Raw genomic sequence first — 19,962 nt, forward strand, 5'->3', positions numbered from 1 at the left:
AGTGGCACTTTCTGGTCTATTAATGCTGATTTCTTCGCCATATTTAAATTCCTGTTTTCACTTGTTCCAATCTTTTAAAATTAATCTTACTTTTTCCATCTGCTTTATCTAAAGACAGAAAAAGCTTTGACAACATGGAAACAAGGAAGAGAGAAGTGATTATATCTATATATTGCTGATAAAGTTCTACATTATGAAGTACTTTTTTCCTGAAGTGTAGATCCATTGTCATTACTATTGTAAAACTGTAGAGTATCCCAGCAACTCTTTAAGTTTATTACATTAGCCCAGGACCCTGCTTTATAATGTAATATTTATGATTAGAATAAACAAAACTCACCAAAACTCATGAAGCACAAGCCATTCTTTTAAGTATTTCAACCTGTCCTATGTTGAGTATTCACACTACATGCTGGATATTTGTGTGAACCTGTTGTGCTTTACTTCCTGTTGCTCCTTCACATTGATACTTTTTTCATAAAGGTAATAAAACCCCCACATATTTTATAGAAATAGAAATGCAATATACAAACAAAAAAAAGAACATATGATTTTTTTTCAGGAATATAAGTTGGCACTTCTACAGTGTTATGAAAGATACCTTCAGCAGTTTGTTTCTGTAAACCTTGATGATGCCATGGATGATGTGCAGCACTTTAAATCTGCCTTTTTTCCAAATGGTGTCAGAGACAAAAATGCAGCACTTACGGTAGGTTGTGGGTTTTAAAAATTTTTCTGGTCAAAGACATTCACAGATTCAAAGTAAGTAGCCCATTTCATCTTCCACAAATGTACTTCATATTAATTATATATTAAAATTAACTAATCTTTAATAATTTGTTGATATAAATTGCATTGAGATTTAATGATCGTATGCATGCTATAAACATCTGGAGTTTGTGTAAATTTTTAAGAGGATGAAGTGCCTAATGCTTTTGTGGCAGAAGCCACCATCATCAACTTTGTGTTAAAACAGCAGTTTTCTCTGAATGTGGTGTTCTGTAACTACTTACAGAAGTTTTTGCTTTGAAATAGTTGCTGTTGTCCACTGTCAGAATCAGGATGTGGGCAAAATTTGATAAATATCCTGCAGTTTTGGAATTTTCCGTATTGTATGATCTAAGAACCAGGCAGAATGCAAGTCAATTAAAACATTCTCCTGTATTTTGTACCATAAGTGTGCAAAATACTACTTGTAATAAAAGGTCATGACAGTTGGAAAACCAGTGTTATGTTTTTTATAGCTTATTTGCTCACTATGAACAAAAAGGGCAGAATGCTGAAGAATTTTCTAAGTGCTTTAAGCTCTAGGAAGCTGAGTGACCTTAAGAATGTGTTGGAATCCTTTTGTCTTAATTGCTTATTTATCAAGGGAGGGACAGTATACCTTTTGTTATTCGTGGAAGAAAGTGTTTCAGTTGATATAGGGGGAATGCTAAAAACGTTATATTATACTTTAAGCAGTTCTTTGCTGAGAAGCTCTACTTTTGTACACAGTGGGTGTTTTGAATTAACTGATGCAAGTTACTCTGTGATCAAGAGCAACAAAGAGAAATGGTAGGCAGCTCCTGTGTATTAAGCTAATCAAATTCACATCCTCGAGTCAGAGTGTAAATAGGTGTTTAGTGAAGAGAAGAAAGCAGACTGTTTGCTTAAAAGCTAGAAGCAGATATCATGATAGAAGAGTTACTTTGTATTATTGTTTTTCTTTTTAAAATGTGGTTCAACTTCCTAGAAAGAATATGATCAAAGACTATGTTAATACATTTTTAAAAATGTTTTGTAAATAAATTTGAAGTTCCAGAGATGCTCTCCTCTGTTTTCTTTATGTCTGCCTGGACTTGAACCAGTCTTACTGATAAATGCTATGGCAACTCTGTACTAAAATGCCTGTTCTGTAACTGTTCTGTACAGACCATGATATCCTTAAATTTTCAGATACGAAATTTAGTTTGGTAATTATCTCTACAATTGGAAATGGAAAATGATAATGTGTCAAATGATTACATCTTAAATGTAATTTTTTTGCCATGTTCCCACAGTTACCTTTTTTTTTTAAATATAACACTAAGAAATGGCATTTCAGGTCTAGAAACTTCCAGCTTCAGTGAATCAACTGCAACAAAATAATATAATTTCAAATGTTACCATGTTAGGAGGCTTTTGAGATAATAATAGGTACTGACTGGTCATGTCCCACTTAGCCCATTTTTTCACGCTGTTTGTTCAGCTGATGCTGTAGTCCAGGCACAAGTGAGGTCACATTATTTTAGGTATTACAAAGAAGAGAAGGAAAAAAATCCATCTGTGGAAAAGTAGCAGATGAGAGTGAGAAATAAAACAGTGGTGATATAGATGGAGAAGTGCATAAAAGTTAAAACTAGTCTTAATTTATGGAAGACATCTACAGAGAAGCCAAGTGGCAAAGCCAGATTCTTTGAATAGCAGTTTAATGCCTCATTTCCCTACACCCCTTCCAGCACTCCTAGTGCACTAGGTGCATTTTCATCCTGTGACACAGTGGAAACTGACTCACATTCATGGTCCAACAACCCTGAAGCTTTAGCACTTTCTCCATATTCTAATGCTCAGTTCAATGTCATGCTGATTTTTTTTGCTGTTATGCTTGATCGTTTTTACTCATCATTTTGTTGTACTTTGCTGATGTGAACTGACATATGCTTATATTAATTAACTTTATATGTATTTCTGTGTGTTTTAGTTCCATGCTTTGCAAGCAAGAAATGTTTGCATTTATCAGATGGTTTGCAGCAGAGACAGAAATCTTCAGAATGGAGAGTCCCTGCAGACTTGTCTCAATGCCTTGACCTCATTACGACTCACTATGCAAGTGGCTCTACCTCAGGAGAATTTGTGTTGGCTTATCTACAATGGTACCTCAGGCTTCCCATTTACATTTCTTTGCTAAGCAAAGCTGTGAAGGGAAAATTTTATACTCTTTATACTCTTTAAGGTCAACCTAAGGGTCATGAATAAATCTCTAGTTAGTCTTCAATCACAGTAGGGGTTTTTAAAGTAATTTTTTTATTTTCTAATATAAGGGATTTTAAAATTAAGATTCTACAGTGTACATTTTCAGGTGGAATGTTGTAAAAGCATCAGCTTTTTCCATCATGACTGTTCTTAAGAGTACAAATAAAATCAAAAGTAAGAACATTTTTGGAGTTCATCCTGATTAACAAAAAAAAACACTCAAGATTTTTCTATCAATAAAATGTTTGTTTTGTTGGGTTAATTTTGTCTTGTTTCTTTTGGTTACTGGCTGTTTTTTGTTGGTTTTGGTTTGGAGGTTTTTCTGCTTGTTTGTTGTTAGGTTTTGGATTTGGTTTTTTTGAAAAGGGAGTTGCAGATCTAAGAGTAGAAAATTGTCTGCCATTAGATCTTTGTGTTTTTGAAAGTACTTTGGAGGGAAGAGTTGATAATAGAACAATTCTAAAAATACTGTATGGCACTTAAGGATTTTGGTCTATGTATAAGATTTCAGGGTGCTGCAGGGTGTAAATGCTTGTATTAGGGAAAAATTGAAAAAAGATTAGAACTTGTGCAAACTAGATACGCAGCAAATGCTTTATCAAGATTTTAATTTCAGGAACAACAACAGTCTATTTTTGCTTTGAAAGGCAATGTTATTTAGTAAAAAATAAACAGACTAGTATGAATTTCACAGAATCACAGCATGTTCTGAATTGGAAGGGCTGTATGAGGATCATCAAGTCCAACTGTTGAGTGAATGGCCTTTACAGAGATTGAACTCACAATCTTGCCATTGTTAACACCAACTAAGCTGAGCTGCTATGGTCCAACTGAGCTACTATGGTCAATTGTTGCAATATAAATTGAGGAGATAATATGTTCTTAAATTCATTTTGAAAAATGTACTTTCTCTGAGCTATGATTGGTCAAAATTCTTATCCTTTTGTTTTCCTGGGACTGCTGTTGCCCTCAGTCCCTACTTTTGAGGTGTGTTTTTTGATTGTATGTTTCTATGGGAGAAGAATTAAAATTAAAATATACTCACCTGCCATTCTTACATCCCACTGCCTGTGTGTGTACAGGTCTCTGTACCAATCCTAGCCAATAATCTACTCTAATTAGAAGGAGGCGGTAACTCAGATTTTCCCTAGTTCCTGAGCCTTTTTCTGCAATTTCAGACAATAGATTCTGTGCCTCATTACACATTTGACTGATAAAAGAAATCTTCCTAATACTTGCTCCATGTGAGCTTATTGGGATAATAACACCCTTCTAGCTGTGACAGTTGACATTGTGATGCCTCCTGCTGCCACAGGTGTCCCTTTCTGAACATTCATACAGACAGAAGAATAGGCTTTTTTTTTTTGTCTTCCAGAACTGCAGAGTCTTTTCTACTTCTAAGACTGATTTCTGAAAATTTTATGATGTTGCTTGAGTCAAGTACATTTTTGACAGGTTTTTATTACTAAGTCATTTTGTTTGGAAACTCTACTTGCTTTCAATTTGCTTCATGTCACTTGTCATACTTAATGTAATATTGCTGGTGTCTGCCAGGACAGATGGACTAAAAGAGTCATGTAAGGTAAGGAAGGTCTGTGAGGAGAGGTAGTATTTTGTTTTAAAGAGCCCGGCATTTGGCGATGAAAGTAAGATTTATCTCTTTCTAGCAGTTACTGAGTAAAAAATTGATTCAGTAAATTTTTAAGATTTCATTCTCATGAAATCTCATGATTATACTGCTTCACTCTATAGGTATTTTTGAGACTAATATTGCAGAAGAATTGAATGGTTTCATCTTCTCTAAATTAGAAGTACAAAAAAATCATTAGTTTTTCATTCTTTAATGAAAAGTCATTAAATTGTTCTCTGGAAGTAACAACCCACATAATAAGAAAAAGATTGAGTTGCTTAGCATAATAAATTTCATGTGGAATTATAGAACTCACCTGTTTGTTTATTTGAATTTTTTTCAGGTACTATCCATATTTACACCATATGCAGACATCTGATGGTGATGGGTCATTCTGATAAGGTACGGCAAAATAAATAGAAAGGGTTGTAAAATTTGCAGAAGTTTGGAAAATGCACCTTTTGGGTTTGCATATCAATATACCCTGACTTTTCAATTTCACTGGCATTGCCAATAGTAGTACTTTTGTCACAAGGAAATAAGATGTCTGTTTCAAAGTGCTTGATTTCCTGAGTCAGCTCCTTCCTCAGCTGTGGAATGGGGCCCAACGTAACCTCCTGCTGGACATTGAGATGCCATTGGTTAGGCTGTTTCAGAGGATTCCAAGTGCTTTGTTTTGGACATCTATGTTCAAGAATTGGTCTTTTGCTTCTTAAAATGTGGAAATGTGCTGACACCTGGTGGCTAGGGTTTTAATTGTGAATACTTGATAAAAATAACCTGGCCTTTCCCCCACAACTTTTTTTTTTTTTTCTGAATGTAGTTTTTGTTTGTCTTAGCTTTACTCTTTTCTTCTAAAACTTCAGCAGAATTTGAGTCAGCCTTAATACATTTTCTTATGTGTTGTTTTATTAATCTTTCACTGGGCAGGAAAGATTTTTTGTCTTTGAACATCTTCTATTAAAAACAGAAGTGATTTAGCACCTCCTTTAGCATACTCTGCTAAAGGTTTTTGCTATACAGGAAACAGAGGGATTGATTGTAGATATTTCCAATTCTTGAAATCCTGACTAAAGAAAATTTGTATATTGGCTTAGTTTAGGACAAAAGTTGTGCACATTTTATGTACCTCAGGGAACAGCTCACCCAAAGAAAATAGTAAGAGGAAGATACAGATATTGTTCATTCAGTCAAGAAGGACTAATTATTAAAATTAGACTGATGCAATGACTATGTTGCCCTGCAAATTAGGAGCCAAGAGTTCCATTGGTATAAATTAATCTAAGAACAGGTTTTCACTGCAAAATACAGACTCCATTGCATCCCAGATAAGCTTGCTGATCCTGTTGAAAAATTATCACTACAGCTGCCAGAAAAGCGAGGGCTAACTCTCAAGATAAGAGTAGATGATAGAGAAGGGTGGGATCTTTGGTGGCAGGACTGTAGTGAACTGGAGTGGTAAAGGTAGCTTGGTGGCTAAAATAGTGCTTGACCACAGTTTAAGATGAAAAAACCCAATAATATGCAGGGGAATGGTTTTTAGTCAATAAAATATGTTAAAAATGAATACAATTTCTAGTGATTTTTTCCCCCATCTTTCAGTTTGTCCTGCCAGGTGAGGATAGGTCTTTGTATCTGTCCTTTAGTAATAGGAAGTATATTTATGTAGGTTAAGGTGCATTCATTTTGAAATTAGATCTCTTCAATACAGGTCCTGGAATACTTACTGTGGGCCAGTATATGTATGGAATCATCCATTCCACTCTTATCAGTGCATTATTTGACGTGGAGAGCCACCCTATATACAGCAGTTTCTCAGTGTTATTTTGATTGTCAAGCCGGCATTCATGGAGAGGTATCCTGATTTACCTTATGTAGCATTTCAGAAGCAATCAAATAGGAAATATTTATTTAAATATTCTTACTTATTATCAGATCATATGTATTTAGAGTTCTGTCCATATTCCAAAATTTTACTGGAAATTGGAGATGTGTTTCCACATGTAAAATGCATAAGCAACTCAAATGCAGTAGCACTTTGTAGGTACTCACAGTCACAAACTTCTGGCATTAAACACTGGCCAGGTCCCATGCATATGTACAAGAGGCATTTTGCAAAGGTTTTGTTTTCCTTTTAAGTTGTTCAGGACCTGACTTTCATTGCAGCTCTTTGCAGTTGCATAAATTCAGGAATGATTTTATTATAAAATTAGATATCAACATACAGGATATGAACAAGGAATATATATATATTTTTTTAATTCTTTGGACAGATATTTGCTCGCCGTGGTTTGATTAAAATTGACGAACTGAAGCAATTAGAAAATATCAGTTCTTCTCTGGAACATACAGAGAGAGAAAAGATTTTTAAAGAGGCCACTCTAAAGGTATAATCCTGCAAGTCATTGTGAAAAGGTAGAGTAGTTATGATCTTTATGAACAGAACATGTAACGTAGATGATGACTTACTTTTTTCTTTGTGTCAGATGTCAGTAATGATTTTCAAGAGAGCAGTGTATGAATCCAGAAGGAGAGGCCACTCTAAAGGTATCATCCTGCAAGTCATTATGAAGAAGTAGAGTAGTTATGATCTCTATGAACAGAACATGTAACATAGATGATGACTTATTTTTTTTTTGTGTCAGATGTCAGTAATGATTTTCAAGAGAGCAGTGTATGAATCCAGAAGAAAGTCAAACAGTGTTCGACGTGAGTCAAAAGTTAACCCAAGAAAAGCAGTAAATGTAAGTCTGACATTTCATATAATCCTTCTCTTCCTTTACTCTTGTCATGTGATAACACCATGATATGAGTCTTCTAAATACATGTGGTACTATACACAAGCAGAAAGTTTTGTATTTTTGGTTTCATAAGTAACAGAATTTATTGATTAAACTCAGAACAAGCTTGGAAATAGGGAAGATGTAATAATTATTACTACTTTAGAAAATTATCGGGAGAGATCTGCATGGATCTAAACTACATGGCCTTTATACTCTCCCTCATAATTTCTATTGTACTATTTTTGAAGTAAAACACCATGCAGCAGTGTGTCTAGTTGCTGTGAAATGATTAGTGTACCTAAGTGCTGTATCCGCCTTGCATGAGGCTTTGCTGTGCCTTTGAAGCATGACATTAACAGCAGCAATGTATTTTACAGTATGTTATTTTCTGTTTTGAACATGTTCTTGCTTTCTGATGGAGAAATGTTTTTAAAAAAATCTTGCTTTGTTGCAAGTAGGTTTAGATATCACAAAGCTTAGATTTGCCTTTTCTTACGTAGTTGTCATGGCCTCGCACCGCTACTGAGCGGCTGCTGGTGGCAATGTTTGATGGTGCTGCAGCTCAGTTCCTCGCCATCCTGGAAGCACTGTCTGATCATAGCAGGAATCTATTGCCCCCTCATCCTCCCGCTTCTGAAGAAATGCACATTCGTGATGTCACTTCTGAGCTTTTTTCTGCAGGCCTAGAAATCCTCTCAGGTAACACCTTAAAGAAAGCAAAAACAGTTGGTGAGGAGCCTGGACCTTCATTTTATTTTGGTGTTTTTCTATTAAAAAAAAATAATGGGCCTGAAAGTATATATTTGATTTATAACAATAGCACCTGTAAGAGCAGGTAGTCTTTCTTATCTTCACATAATAGAAAATAAAAATCTGGGTTGATCTCCATGGTCTATTATAATCAGTAAAAATCTGCAGCAGTTTATGCATTTACTTTCTAAGCGAACTACAGTTCACTTTGTGGCGGACTTTACAGGCTTTACTATGCCACATATTTATGGCCAAAACAGTGCTGTTAACACAGTGTTTTCACTACTGCTGAACAGTTTCTGCACAGCCTGAGAGATGCTAGATGGGGGTGGGGCAGCCAGGCAGGGTCAAAATAACATGGTGTTTGATGTATTCTATTTTAAAAAAAAATTCCATTCAAAGTTAGATGAAAACACTTGAGAAAAACACGGGACTTGATGGTTCCTTGTGGTAATTTTGAGGTCCCCAGGATGAAGGAGGAATGATTGAACCTGACTCCATGTTCCTAGAAGGCAAATGATATGATATAATATGATATGATATGATATGCTGTGATGTGATATGATATTATGTTATGCTATGCTATGTTATGTTAGTATATTGCATTATATTATATGATATATGATATATGATCTGATGTGATGCGATACTATATTATATTCTATTAATTATATTATATTATATGATAATTTACAATAATTTATTATATGATATTGCATGATATGATATGATATGATATAATGTGAGGTGATATTATATGATATTATATATGACATTATAATATATTATATGATGTGATATGATACGATATATTACATTACATTATAGAGATATGATACGATATGATATGATAGAGAAAGGATACAGAGGCTACAAAGTATGATAATTAAAACCTATGACTCCTTCCAGAGTCCTGACACAGCTGGACAGTGATTGGTCATTAAGTAAAAACAATTCACATGAAACCAATCAAACCACCACCTGTTGGATAAACAATCTCCTGACAACATTCCAATGCAGCAAAACACAGGAGCAGCAAAATGAGATAATTGCTGTTTTCATTTTTCTCTGAGTCCTCTCATCTTCCCAGGAGAAGAAATCCTGGCAAAGGGATTTTTCATAAAATGTGATGGTGACAGTTCCTTCCACACTTTTTTTTGCTGGGCTCTGGGCTGAATATAGTCCTGGGTATAGAAATATTTTGTCAATAAAATGATGTATAGAGACTAAGTACACTTCAGAATGATATTTTTCTTGGTATGATTACTGGGTAATTAGAATGTAACAAGTCTAATAGATAATAAATTGACTTAATAAGTTGTCTATGTTGAAGGTGAAGAGAGCAGTGGCACCAATCATTTTGGTATAATTAATCCATCATCTACTCTGCTGCAGTTGATGCTAACAGGTAAGCTGGAATTTCAAAGGATATTTTTACCCAGTGATATAAATACTTAGTGGGCAGAATTAATTTTGGTGTTAGTAACATTGCTAGACATAAAGAGTCTGCAAAACTGTGTCCTCTTGGAGTGGTTCTGTGCAGGGCCAGGAGCTGGATTTTGGTGATCAAGCTTGTGGTTCCCTTCTGACTCATGACAGTGACTGTGGCATATTGTTAGGACTGCAGAAGACTGCTGAATATATTAGCTAAAACACTTGCTGAGGGTTCCAAGGACCAGGAAGTCTATTTTCTGCTTTACTGTGGTCTGGATAAACTTGAAATGTGAGAAAATAGGCTCCCTGTGTGTATATGAACATTTCCTGACGCAGTAATGAGAAACTGTCTTGAAAGAAATAGTATGTGTTTCTATGCAATTTTTAAACCAAATTTTGGATAATAAAGGTCTTTACAGGGTGATAAGCTCTTCCTGCAACAGCAAGGACTAGATCCTTGGTGTTCTCTACACAGGTATGTTAATATCAATAATTGTAGAGCCTCTTTGGAATGTAACAGGACACTGTGATAATGTTAAGTGGCCATTTGTTAAAAGTTTGGATGTGATGATCTTGGAGGTTTTTTCAAACCTTTGTGATTCTGTGGTTGCAGATCCATCATTAATGCAGCCTGTAAGCATAGATATTACTGTGAAAAGATAAAGCTATTGTTTCTTGTAAAGTTATTAAAACATCCTTCAAGATTATACTGACTATTCAAAACTGTGTGGAGATTTTTCTTTATATTTATCAATACCCAAATTATGAAAAGAAATGAAATTAAACTTTCAATAAACTTCTGAATACATATATATGAAACAGAGAAAATATTTTTTTCATCACTGCAGGAGAAAAAGGGGTGTCTGGAGATGCTGCTGTGAAATTTGTAAAATTAGCCTTTAGCTATGAAGAATGGAACGTGTTTTATTCTGCTTTTGAATTTGTTGATAATTTTCTTCAGGTAATCTGAGTATGATTGAGATGTTATTTATTTAGTCTTTTCCTATGACAGTAAGGAACATACTTTAAAGACTAATTTCTATTTTTTTTAATCTCAATTAGTCTCAAGATGACCCAACATGGAAGAAAGCTGACATAGAACTCAAACTTCTTACGTTGATACAACCTATAGTATTCCCAGGAATGTTTGAACGTAGTTTTTCTGTTCATGATGGTGGTAATAGCAAAGAGGGCAGCACACATCAAGGTTCTGAAAAGACACAGACAATTAGAAGTGAGTGTTGTTCAGTTGTAGTTGTGTTTGAATTTCAAACATTTTTGCAGAGGTTTGTTAATTATTTAAAAACTATGTAATATGGTTCATGCAGTAGTCTATGACAAAAAGTAGTAATTGAGAAAATGCCACCTATTTTTTCCAGTTTTCTTTTGTCAAAATATGACTTTATACTATTTCTCTTAAGTGGGAAATGCATGATGTATGTTAAACATGCATCGAGTTATAAGCAAAGATGCAAAATGATTGAATGTTTTCAGACAGGTTTTCAGGGGAAAAGTGAAATGGATCTTTGAGAGTTTCATCAGTTCTTATACCTAATTTATGCAAAATTTCTTTACATAGAAGCAAGAAAAACTTGTTAGAGCAATTGCAGTTTAATTCTATGACAATCAAAGCCTGAATATGTCTTGAAAACTTTCTCTTTCCTAGAAATGGAAATGCTCACTTTTCACAGAAGTGAATAAACTTGGAATTATCTGTCCCCCTCTGAATTTAATGTTTCTTAGACCATGTTATCTGCTGGCTTATATTTGTAAATCAGTTGATTCACATGTTTTTCAAACTTAGGTTTTAAATTAGATGTAATGTCTTGCCTTTCCTTTTCCCCCCTTTTTAAATAAATGCTGAATGTAGAGGAATCCTTAAAGCCTGGAGATCCTTTTCATGATCTTATGATTTTGGCAACAACAGCATTTTCCTATGTCTCCACATTTGAGCAGGTAATGACAGAATTTGAGACATTTCTTCTCAATGTATCACTTAATCTGTGATGAATACCTATAATTGAAGACCAAAGGAATCAGTTGCATGACTAACAAACTTCAAGAATATAGAAAGTGAAAAAATGTATTTATGAATGTTATCAGCTTGTGATTTAAAAAATGATTTATTTTTTTTAAAATGCTCTGTAATCAGTTACTTTAAAAATGCTTGTTAGACATTAAATGTATTTGTAAGACCACATGGCTGATTGCATGTTTCAGCTCATGAAGCAGAGATGGAATTTCTTTGCATGTTAGATTTAGGTGGGCAAATATGCTCAGCTGTGGAAATCACTTCTGCAATATTTATAGAAATGGGGGCAGCTACCCTAAGGAATGATAATGCATTTTTAAGAGCAGTATGTCTGCGATTCAACGTAAATTCTCACTGCAAAAAAACTGAAACAAGCAGCAGCAACAACAAAACCAATGAGTGGGACTCTGTGCTGAAGTCTCCACTGTAGAGATAATCTCATTGTGTATCTGATGATTTATTCCCTGAGTAACCCCTTTTACTTGCTCAAACTGAGATTTCTCCTTGATCTGCTACTGAGAGGGGAAGAAGTTATAGTGCAACGTTGCCACTACTAGCATTTACATTAAAATAATTTGTGATCCAAAAGACTAATTACAATATTTCCTTAGAAAAAACCTGTTCTGATAACATGGCATATATCTTAACTGCAAAATTTATTTTAGATACAGTTTGAATATTGCCACAATGTGAATGTAACTGGACCACACACATTTTTAGCTTTGGTATAGTATATTTAGCCAAGGTTATCTTGCCTGTGAGGTACCCCACAGATACCTTTAGATAGCATGATTTGTCAGTTTTTAATGTGACCTCTGTATGGAGGCAGTTACCTGGATTTAAACCCTACTGGTTCTTCTACCCTTTCCTGCAAATCTTCTTGATCTTCTGTCCAGAGAAGAAAAACAAATTTGCCCCTGATTAACAGAGCATTCACTGATGGTGAAGTTACATGATATATAGCTGAGGCAATCTAGCAGCTTGCTGCCACCAAACCAGGGGCAAAAATAATTTAGATCTACGTTTTTTCCGTTTTTTTTTTTTTTTTTTTTTTTTTTTTCTCCCCCAAGTTTCATTATCAATATCCCATAAATTTTATGCTCAAACATATATGGGAATATAAATAGTGTGGCTAGATCAGGTTTCACTGCACCTGAGATACTAGTTCAACTCTGCTATAACTGGTAATAAAGATGTGTACTGATCCTTACTTACTGTTCAGAATGTGTTTAACACATAGATGGACTCTATTGCCTTTTCAAATATGTTAATTAGGAGGTTAACTGGCTAGAGTTTTGAATGTGTTGATTATTCTCCTTGCAAGATGCAGGTAGAGTTTCTTCTGCAAATATTTAAATATGTTAATAAAAATAAAGTTTCTCCAGAATCTGTTGATTTCAGCCTTAGAGTTAAATTGCTCTCTCAAGTAATTTTCATCTCACTAATTTCCTTGTCTGTGTTACTTGTCAATTGAAAAAAAAAAAAAAGAAATAAACTCCCCAAACCTCTAAACCGACTTATTGTTGAGAGAAGAAAAGCTTGGGTACCAGAAATTATTAAAAAAAATTCTAAAGCTTTCAAAATGTCATCCCTTATAAGAAAGTGACATGTTTTATTTACTTGTATTGAAAAATATTGAATCTGTTTAGGTACTGGGTTCTTTGTGTGTTTATATGCCTACCCATTTCCGCAATTATATTGTTTCTTCTTTCCAGAATGTCCATCCTGACAAAGAAATACTTGTTGGTGTAGTAATGTGTTTGTGGCAGAAGTGTAAAAAGGAACTTCAGCAAATCCAAATGAGTGGAAGTCACTGCTTAGAATATATCCACAAACACCAAGCTTACCAGGTACTTCTTCATTATAATGTGTTTCTCTTAATGTGGCTGCAGTCTGTTACAGTAAAGGCAGTGAAATACTGCTATCCAGTCCAAGTACTTTTCTTATGGTAAAGTGCAGATAAATCTACTTCAAAAAAAGAATTATATGTACACATTGAAGACACTGTGCACACATATGCCAGTACCAAAATAGTCTCTTAGTCTTTTTGCAGTGAAGTAACCCCACTGTCTGCCAGTGGGCCGCGGTGGTAAGAAGCTAAATTTGTAAAAACATTTGGACAGGATGTAAAAAGAAGAATTTGAGATGTTGTGGGAGAAAATATCAATATATTTCAAGAACGTTCCCTAAACCAGTTGAATGAAGTGGCAATAACCTTACAGCTTAAGACAAGGGAGGTGGGAATTAATGGTAGAATAGTCTTCAGCACATGGACAGAGTCACAGCCTTACCTTGAATTTGTCCTGTGGTTGAGAGGCTCTGGGTGAAATGGGCTCTCTGGGCTGCCACTTGGTGCTAATCAGGCAGTTTCTGGAGGAGTTAACTTTGTGACCCTATATAGTAAAATTGTTTGGAGGTTCCCCAGAAGGTTATTTTCCTCTGTATGTACAACAGTAGTGTTTGGGTCTCTTTTATTCTAAGTGGGAAGATACAGAGGTAAATGAGAGGCATGTAATAAAATCTTCTGGCAGGATTACTGCACTAGAGCAGGGTATAAAAATTATGGCTGTAGAACATTCATAAAACTTTCCAAAAGGAATGGCAGGAATAATAATGTTCTAAAATAAAAAAGTCTGGTGTCTGCAGGAACAGGAGATATGGAGCAGTATAAATTCAGCATTTTAGTCTGCTGACATTTAAAAAAAAGAAGCCAGATCCAGGAAAGGAGTTGTGTGCATGCTTGTGAATATTTCTAGACAATTTTGAGTGCAAAACCCTGTCTACCTCTGTAATACATAAAGGTCATCTAAAAATTTTATTTATCTTTGTCTTGATTATTTTTCTCCCCCATTTCCTCATTTTTAGTGGGTTCATGTACTCTGGATAATGAATGAAATAATTAAGAAGAGCAACATAGCAGACACTAATGTAATGTTTGCGGAGATAACTTTATGTCTAGCTGCAGTACTGGAAAATGTAGCTGTTTCTACAAGTGAATCTAAGGACAAAGAAGGTAAAGCTTTAAAGAAAAATGAGTTTTCTTTCAAGAATTACTTTTAAGATTGGAACTTTTTCTGACCTGAAAACTGACAAACACGCATATTCAAAAAATATTGTAAAGAGATTGTTGAGAAGAACAGTATTTTTAGCACAAAATTTCACCCATTATTGGAGCTAACAAAACGTGTTTTTCCAAGGACTTATGGTTTCTTCTTTACATTTCCAGTTCTACCAAAGTAACCCTGTTTTGAATTACATCTCTTATTACTCACTTTCCTCACAGGTCTTCTACATGTCTCTTAGCCCCTTCAGAGTAGCCTCAGATCACTGCTATTTTCTCTGCATATGGGCAAGGCAAAAGGCAGTCAGTACGTGCTGTAGCTCATTTGGAGATTTCAAATGCTGGTTGATTAGTTGCAGGCCAAACAAAAGGGGAAATTATTGAGGTCATACTGAAGCTTTTGCATTTATTGAGTCATCAGTTTGGTTTTCTTCTCTACATATTCTTGATTTTTGAGTAGTAATTCAATTGTTTTTGAAGTTGAACTTGGCTGACATTATTGGGATATGCTATCACCATCGCATTAAACAAATTTCCTTCCAAAACCTGACTAATGCTGTAAAATATTAATATTTAGACATACTTTAAAAGCTCTCTGCTGTATATTTTGGAATATGAATCATAATTCTCATAAATGTCTTGCAGTAACTAGAGAGTAAATGTTAAGGATCATATTAGACCATATCTAGAAACAGAAAGAAATTATAATAGTTTTGCACTTTTGAAAATAAAAAAATCTTGGGAAATTAGGATTTGTTGTTGAGGTAGAGTGGGTATTGGTTTTGGTGGTGTTATGAAAATGATAAGGTTCTCAGGAAAACTAAATGAGAACCTCACTGTAGCATCCCTTCTTTTTCATTCAGTTTAAATATGTCTTTTTGGAGGAAAAAAAAAGCCGAATTTGAGCCATAGGTCAAAACAGGCTGAGAGGCAAGCACATGCTTGTGTTGAAAAGAACCTATTTACTGAATGAATACTGAGTGAATACAAATTCTCTTTTTTATGAGGAAGAGATAGTGAACAAGCATGCAGAAGTGGCATAAGGAGTGATTAGAAGGTTGTTCCTCTGAAAGCACAAAAAAAAAGTTATTTCAGCAAAGAAATGAAATTAGAGGGTTTAACCAAGAACGAAAAAATTGTTTTCTCTTGTTTTGAAGAGGGAAGCATAGGTTTGGATGCATTCTTTATTTAAACAATCAAACCAAACTTTTAAAAGGATAATACTGCTTCAAGAAATATTAAAATGAAATAGTATTTATCATAATATTATGGCCTCTTTTTCTTAAAAATCATTCTATAAGTGAAATGAACTGTGAATTAGATAATAATACTGGGTTTGAATTGATTTCAAAATGGAGAATTGACATGAATGCTACAAAAATACGAGGAACTACAGAATGAGTGCTGGTTCCATTAGCTTGGATATGAGGTGGTTATGAAATATGTGGTACCTTTAAAATACAACATTATTGGCTAATAATGTCCTGTGTTAGTGTAACTGCACTTACATTGCTGTGTGTCTAAGCCCCGGAAAGCTCTTCACGAAACAATATCGTTACCTCTCATAGTCAAACACTGAAGAACAGAATTATTGCCAGACGCCAAAATTAGAAGTAGAGCTGATTAAATGGTAGTAAAATTTTCTGGATTTATTTGATTTTCACTTCTGCTTTTTTTCCTATAAAAAAGGAGGAAGTACTTCTCTTTCACAAGACAAAAGCTATGAGATGCCTGAAATACTGATGGTAATGTCCAATTTATCTTCATTGATACATTGATTTTGAATAGAATAAGAATATTTTTGCCTGAAGCTTTTTTTATGATTTTTGTTTTAGTTTTACAATCATGGAATACTTCAGTCAAACCTACTAGAGCAGAGGAAAAAAAGCAAAAGATATTTTTTCAAATTAAATGAAATTTGAAAATTTTTCCTGTGTCTTTTTTATCAATCCTTTTCCTGGAAGGGATTGTATTTGAAAGTTTTTTTACAGCATGAGCATATGATGTCCACTGTACACCTTTTTATGGTACTCTGCAGTACCAGCCTTAAATGGTTTAATGGCACATTTTGTTAAGATGGTAGAAACTTTAGTCCTTGCTTAATTTAGGAAAATATTTTGGGTTATGTTTTTGCTTCCTGCTTTTTGTAAGGGTCATGTGGAATAGATGAAACATCGTGAGTGTCCTTCCTTTGTTCAGCACTTCTGAAAAATTTTCCAATCAAATGATTTACTAAGGACAAATGATGTGTGTTAGCCTGAGGATTTAGGAGTGTTGTCAGTCATATGTCTTAATGCTTACACAGATGGACAGGGTTTAGTTCAGTGCCAGTCTACTTAAAGGTGGTGTTCCCTGAAAAACCTGTTTTCTTAGTAGTGTTTAATGGACTATTGAAAAACTGTAAATACTATATTTTCAATTTAATTCTTTAAGTTCAGTTTCATTCTGCTATAAGCTAACTCTGAGTAATTTTTTTTTTTTGAGCTGAAGAAAAATCAGTCCTACTTGAAATTTAAAACATTGACATGAGTATATTAAAGTATGGGAAGCAGTATCTATGTAAAGATTATCTGATAGTTTTAAACTTCAACAGCTAAAAAGAAAAGCACGTTACTTTTGATCGTCGATATTAGAGTTTTTAATGTTATCTAAGGAAATGTGATTATATGGGTTTTCATTTCAGAAAACACCTACAGAACAATTACAAATTGCTTATGAAATTCTTGAAAAAGCAATTGATGACATGAACACATCTCGGTTAATGACCCTTTTGCCAGATGGAAAGTCGATATTTGACAGATGCTGTACAAAGGTAAAGTTTACAAAAAGCTACACTGCAACAAAATCTATCAGTAATACATTGTATTTTGATGACACAAACCTCATATTTTCTTCATACTTAGAAATCTTAGCACTATCAAATGTACCTCATCTTCCTGGCCCATGTAAGAAGAGAACAGAAAAAATACATCCCCATGTATTAGTGTTGTGGCTTGACCCCAGCTAGCAACTGTGCCCCTCACAGCTGCTCACCCAGTGAGCACGGTGTCCTGGGGGAAGGGTAAAAGCCAGAAAACTCATGGGTTGAGATAAGGCCAGTTTAATGGGGAAAGCAAAAGCTGTGCACACAGGCAAAGCAAAACAAGGAATTAATTCACCACTTCCCACGGGCAGGCAGGAGTTCAGTCAGCTCCAGGAGTCCCCATCGCATGTAGCTTGGGTGGCTGGAAGGACAAATGCTATCACTTGAACATCTGCCCCTTCCTCCCTCCCCGAGGTTCAGGTACTAACTATGGTGTTGTAGGGGCTGGAACATCCCTTTGGTCAGTGGGATCACCTCCCCTGGTTGTGCCTCCTCCCATCTTCCTGTCACTGCCTCCCTTCTTATCACAGCCTTGATGCTGTGTGAGCACTGCTCATCAGTAATGAAGGTGTCCCTGACATTATCAACATTATTTCCAGCACAAATCCAAACCACTGCTCCATACTAGCTAGTATGAAGAAAACTAACTCTGCCTAAGCCAAAGCCAGCACAAGTTGAAAGGGCATTTTTCTCTTTCAATAATAAACTATGAACTCCTTTAGGCTCTCTTTATATTTTCTTTTGAAATAATGATATTATATTAATTTCTTATATAAAATAAGAGCATAAATCCTTTTTATATGTATTTCTTGCAACTGTTTATTATTAAAATCAATTTTTATTCTTGATGTGACTTCAGATTTTCTAAATATTTTCATTCTGTATCAATATGATATTTGTTCTATGGATTGGTAACACAGTAAAAGATATTTTTTACAGTTTTGTCTTTACTATTGATCCAGTTTTCTACTGATTCTCAGATTTTGTCTAGCTCTCTTTGTCCATTATCTGTCCTCTCTGTGGTCCTTTTCCTTTTCCATGCTTTCTTGATTGCCAGCATATTACACAAGTATGACAAATTTCAGCGATTGTCAGTTTACTGAAATAATATCAATATCAAGAAAAATGCAGTAAGCTAAGCAGTGGAAGTTTGTATTTGCTTAATTGTCACTTCCTATTTATTAGGTGGACTCAAATGATCAGAATTTGAATTCTGTTTTGGGATGTGGTGATGATAAAACAGGAAAAGATAATGGTTTTGTAACAGATTTACACTTGGAGCTCATTCAGGCCCAACATCGAGTAGCTGTGAAACTTCTTAAAATTACACAAGGTAGGTTTCAATAAAATTAGAAAGTCTTCATAACTTGATTAGAATATGTTTTGCTAATATATTCTGTAGTACTAAGAAATAAAGGAGTACCTGCTTTCTGGAGAGGAGCTGATGTTGGGCAGTTTGTATGCCACATATAGACAGAAATAATGTACTGAACTTGCAGAATTTAGATTTACATTATACTAGTCTACAACTTCTACTCAACCAATGGGAGTTAAACTTTGCTTCAACTAATGGATTTCATTCCTAGACAGTTGGTTGTTGTATTTTAGTTATAATATTTACTTCTACAATGCCAGTAAAGAAAAATGATCTGCAGATTTTTTTTCCTGTCATGCAAATTTTCTCTCTAGAGAATGACTTGAATATTTTATTCAGTGCTCTTTGTAATTGGAACTTCTACTCCTGTGAAGTTGTCTCTGTATGTCAGCAGATACTCCACTCTTGCCAAATGGCTTCTGAAAAAAACTCAGCTTGTTCTCTCATTCTTAGTGTTGTTTTGTTTTTTTTTAAATTAAAACCTAGTATTAGTTTGACACTGCAGAGCTACACTGCTCGCTATGATCAAACAAAACCTCTCTTTTTCAGTGGTGTTAATATAACTACAAAAGATGTTAGGCAGGAGGGTGGAATATTTTTAGTGGCATGATCTGTGCAAGAAATTCTACTTGAACCAAATAAAGAATGTGAGATAGAGCAGATCTTTGCTATAAAACTACATATTAACCTCTCACTCAAATTTTTTCAATAGCACTATCAAATAACTCAGTATTTCCTTCCCACACAGGTGCTCAAGTTGTTGACAGAAGTCCTAAGTCTAGTAAGTCTCATGAGAAGAATATTGAAGATCTCCAGTATTTATCAGGTAAGACATTACTTGAAATTTTAGAAGTACAATAAATTATTACCACGGTTTTATAAATGTCTTAAAATATCTGTTTTTTAGAGGAACTTATAATGAAAAAAATTAAAAGGAATAAGCTATCCAGAGCAATCTTTTTGATACAAAAGGCTGCACAGAAGTTCCCTGAAGACTTAAGTACTACTTCCCAGAGGCAGCTACTGGAGGTAATAAGAAA

General features: G+C 34.6%; 1 protein-coding gene across 1 annotated transcript in view; it reads left to right on the top strand.

Moving 5' to 3' along the window:
• The window catches only part of CFAP54 (cilia and flagella associated protein 54), a 101,585-nt gene that overhangs the window by 8,371 nt on the left and 73,252 nt on the right, over positions 1 to 19,962 (top strand). The window contains exons 3-20 of the mRNA XM_039703807.1: positions 563 to 709; positions 2,723 to 2,894; positions 4,968 to 5,026; positions 6,336 to 6,479; positions 6,898 to 7,011; positions 7,270 to 7,368; positions 7,908 to 8,106; positions 9,491 to 9,565; positions 10,440 to 10,552; positions 10,654 to 10,825; positions 11,462 to 11,547; positions 13,339 to 13,473; positions 14,489 to 14,636; positions 16,374 to 16,429; positions 17,368 to 17,496; positions 18,733 to 18,880; positions 19,671 to 19,748; positions 19,830 to 19,951. Coding sequence (XP_039559741.1) covers positions 563 to 709; positions 2,723 to 2,894; positions 4,968 to 5,026; positions 6,336 to 6,479; positions 6,898 to 7,011; positions 7,270 to 7,368; positions 7,908 to 8,106; positions 9,491 to 9,565; positions 10,440 to 10,552; positions 10,654 to 10,825; positions 11,462 to 11,547; positions 13,339 to 13,473; positions 14,489 to 14,636; positions 16,374 to 16,429; positions 17,368 to 17,496; positions 18,733 to 18,880; positions 19,671 to 19,748; positions 19,830 to 19,951 — 2,196 coding nt within the window. The remainder of the gene's footprint in view (positions 1 to 562; positions 710 to 2,722; positions 2,895 to 4,967; positions 5,027 to 6,335; positions 6,480 to 6,897; positions 7,012 to 7,269; positions 7,369 to 7,907; positions 8,107 to 9,490; positions 9,566 to 10,439; positions 10,553 to 10,653; positions 10,826 to 11,461; positions 11,548 to 13,338; positions 13,474 to 14,488; positions 14,637 to 16,373; positions 16,430 to 17,367; positions 17,497 to 18,732; positions 18,881 to 19,670; positions 19,749 to 19,829; positions 19,952 to 19,962) is intronic.

Source organism: Passer montanus, unplaced genomic scaffold (assembly GCF_014805655.1).
Source record: "Passer montanus isolate IOZ18808 unplaced genomic scaffold, ASM1480565v1 scaffold17, whole genome shotgun sequence".
Classification (NCBI taxonomy): domain Eukaryota; kingdom Metazoa; phylum Chordata; class Aves; order Passeriformes; family Passeridae; genus Passer; species Passer montanus.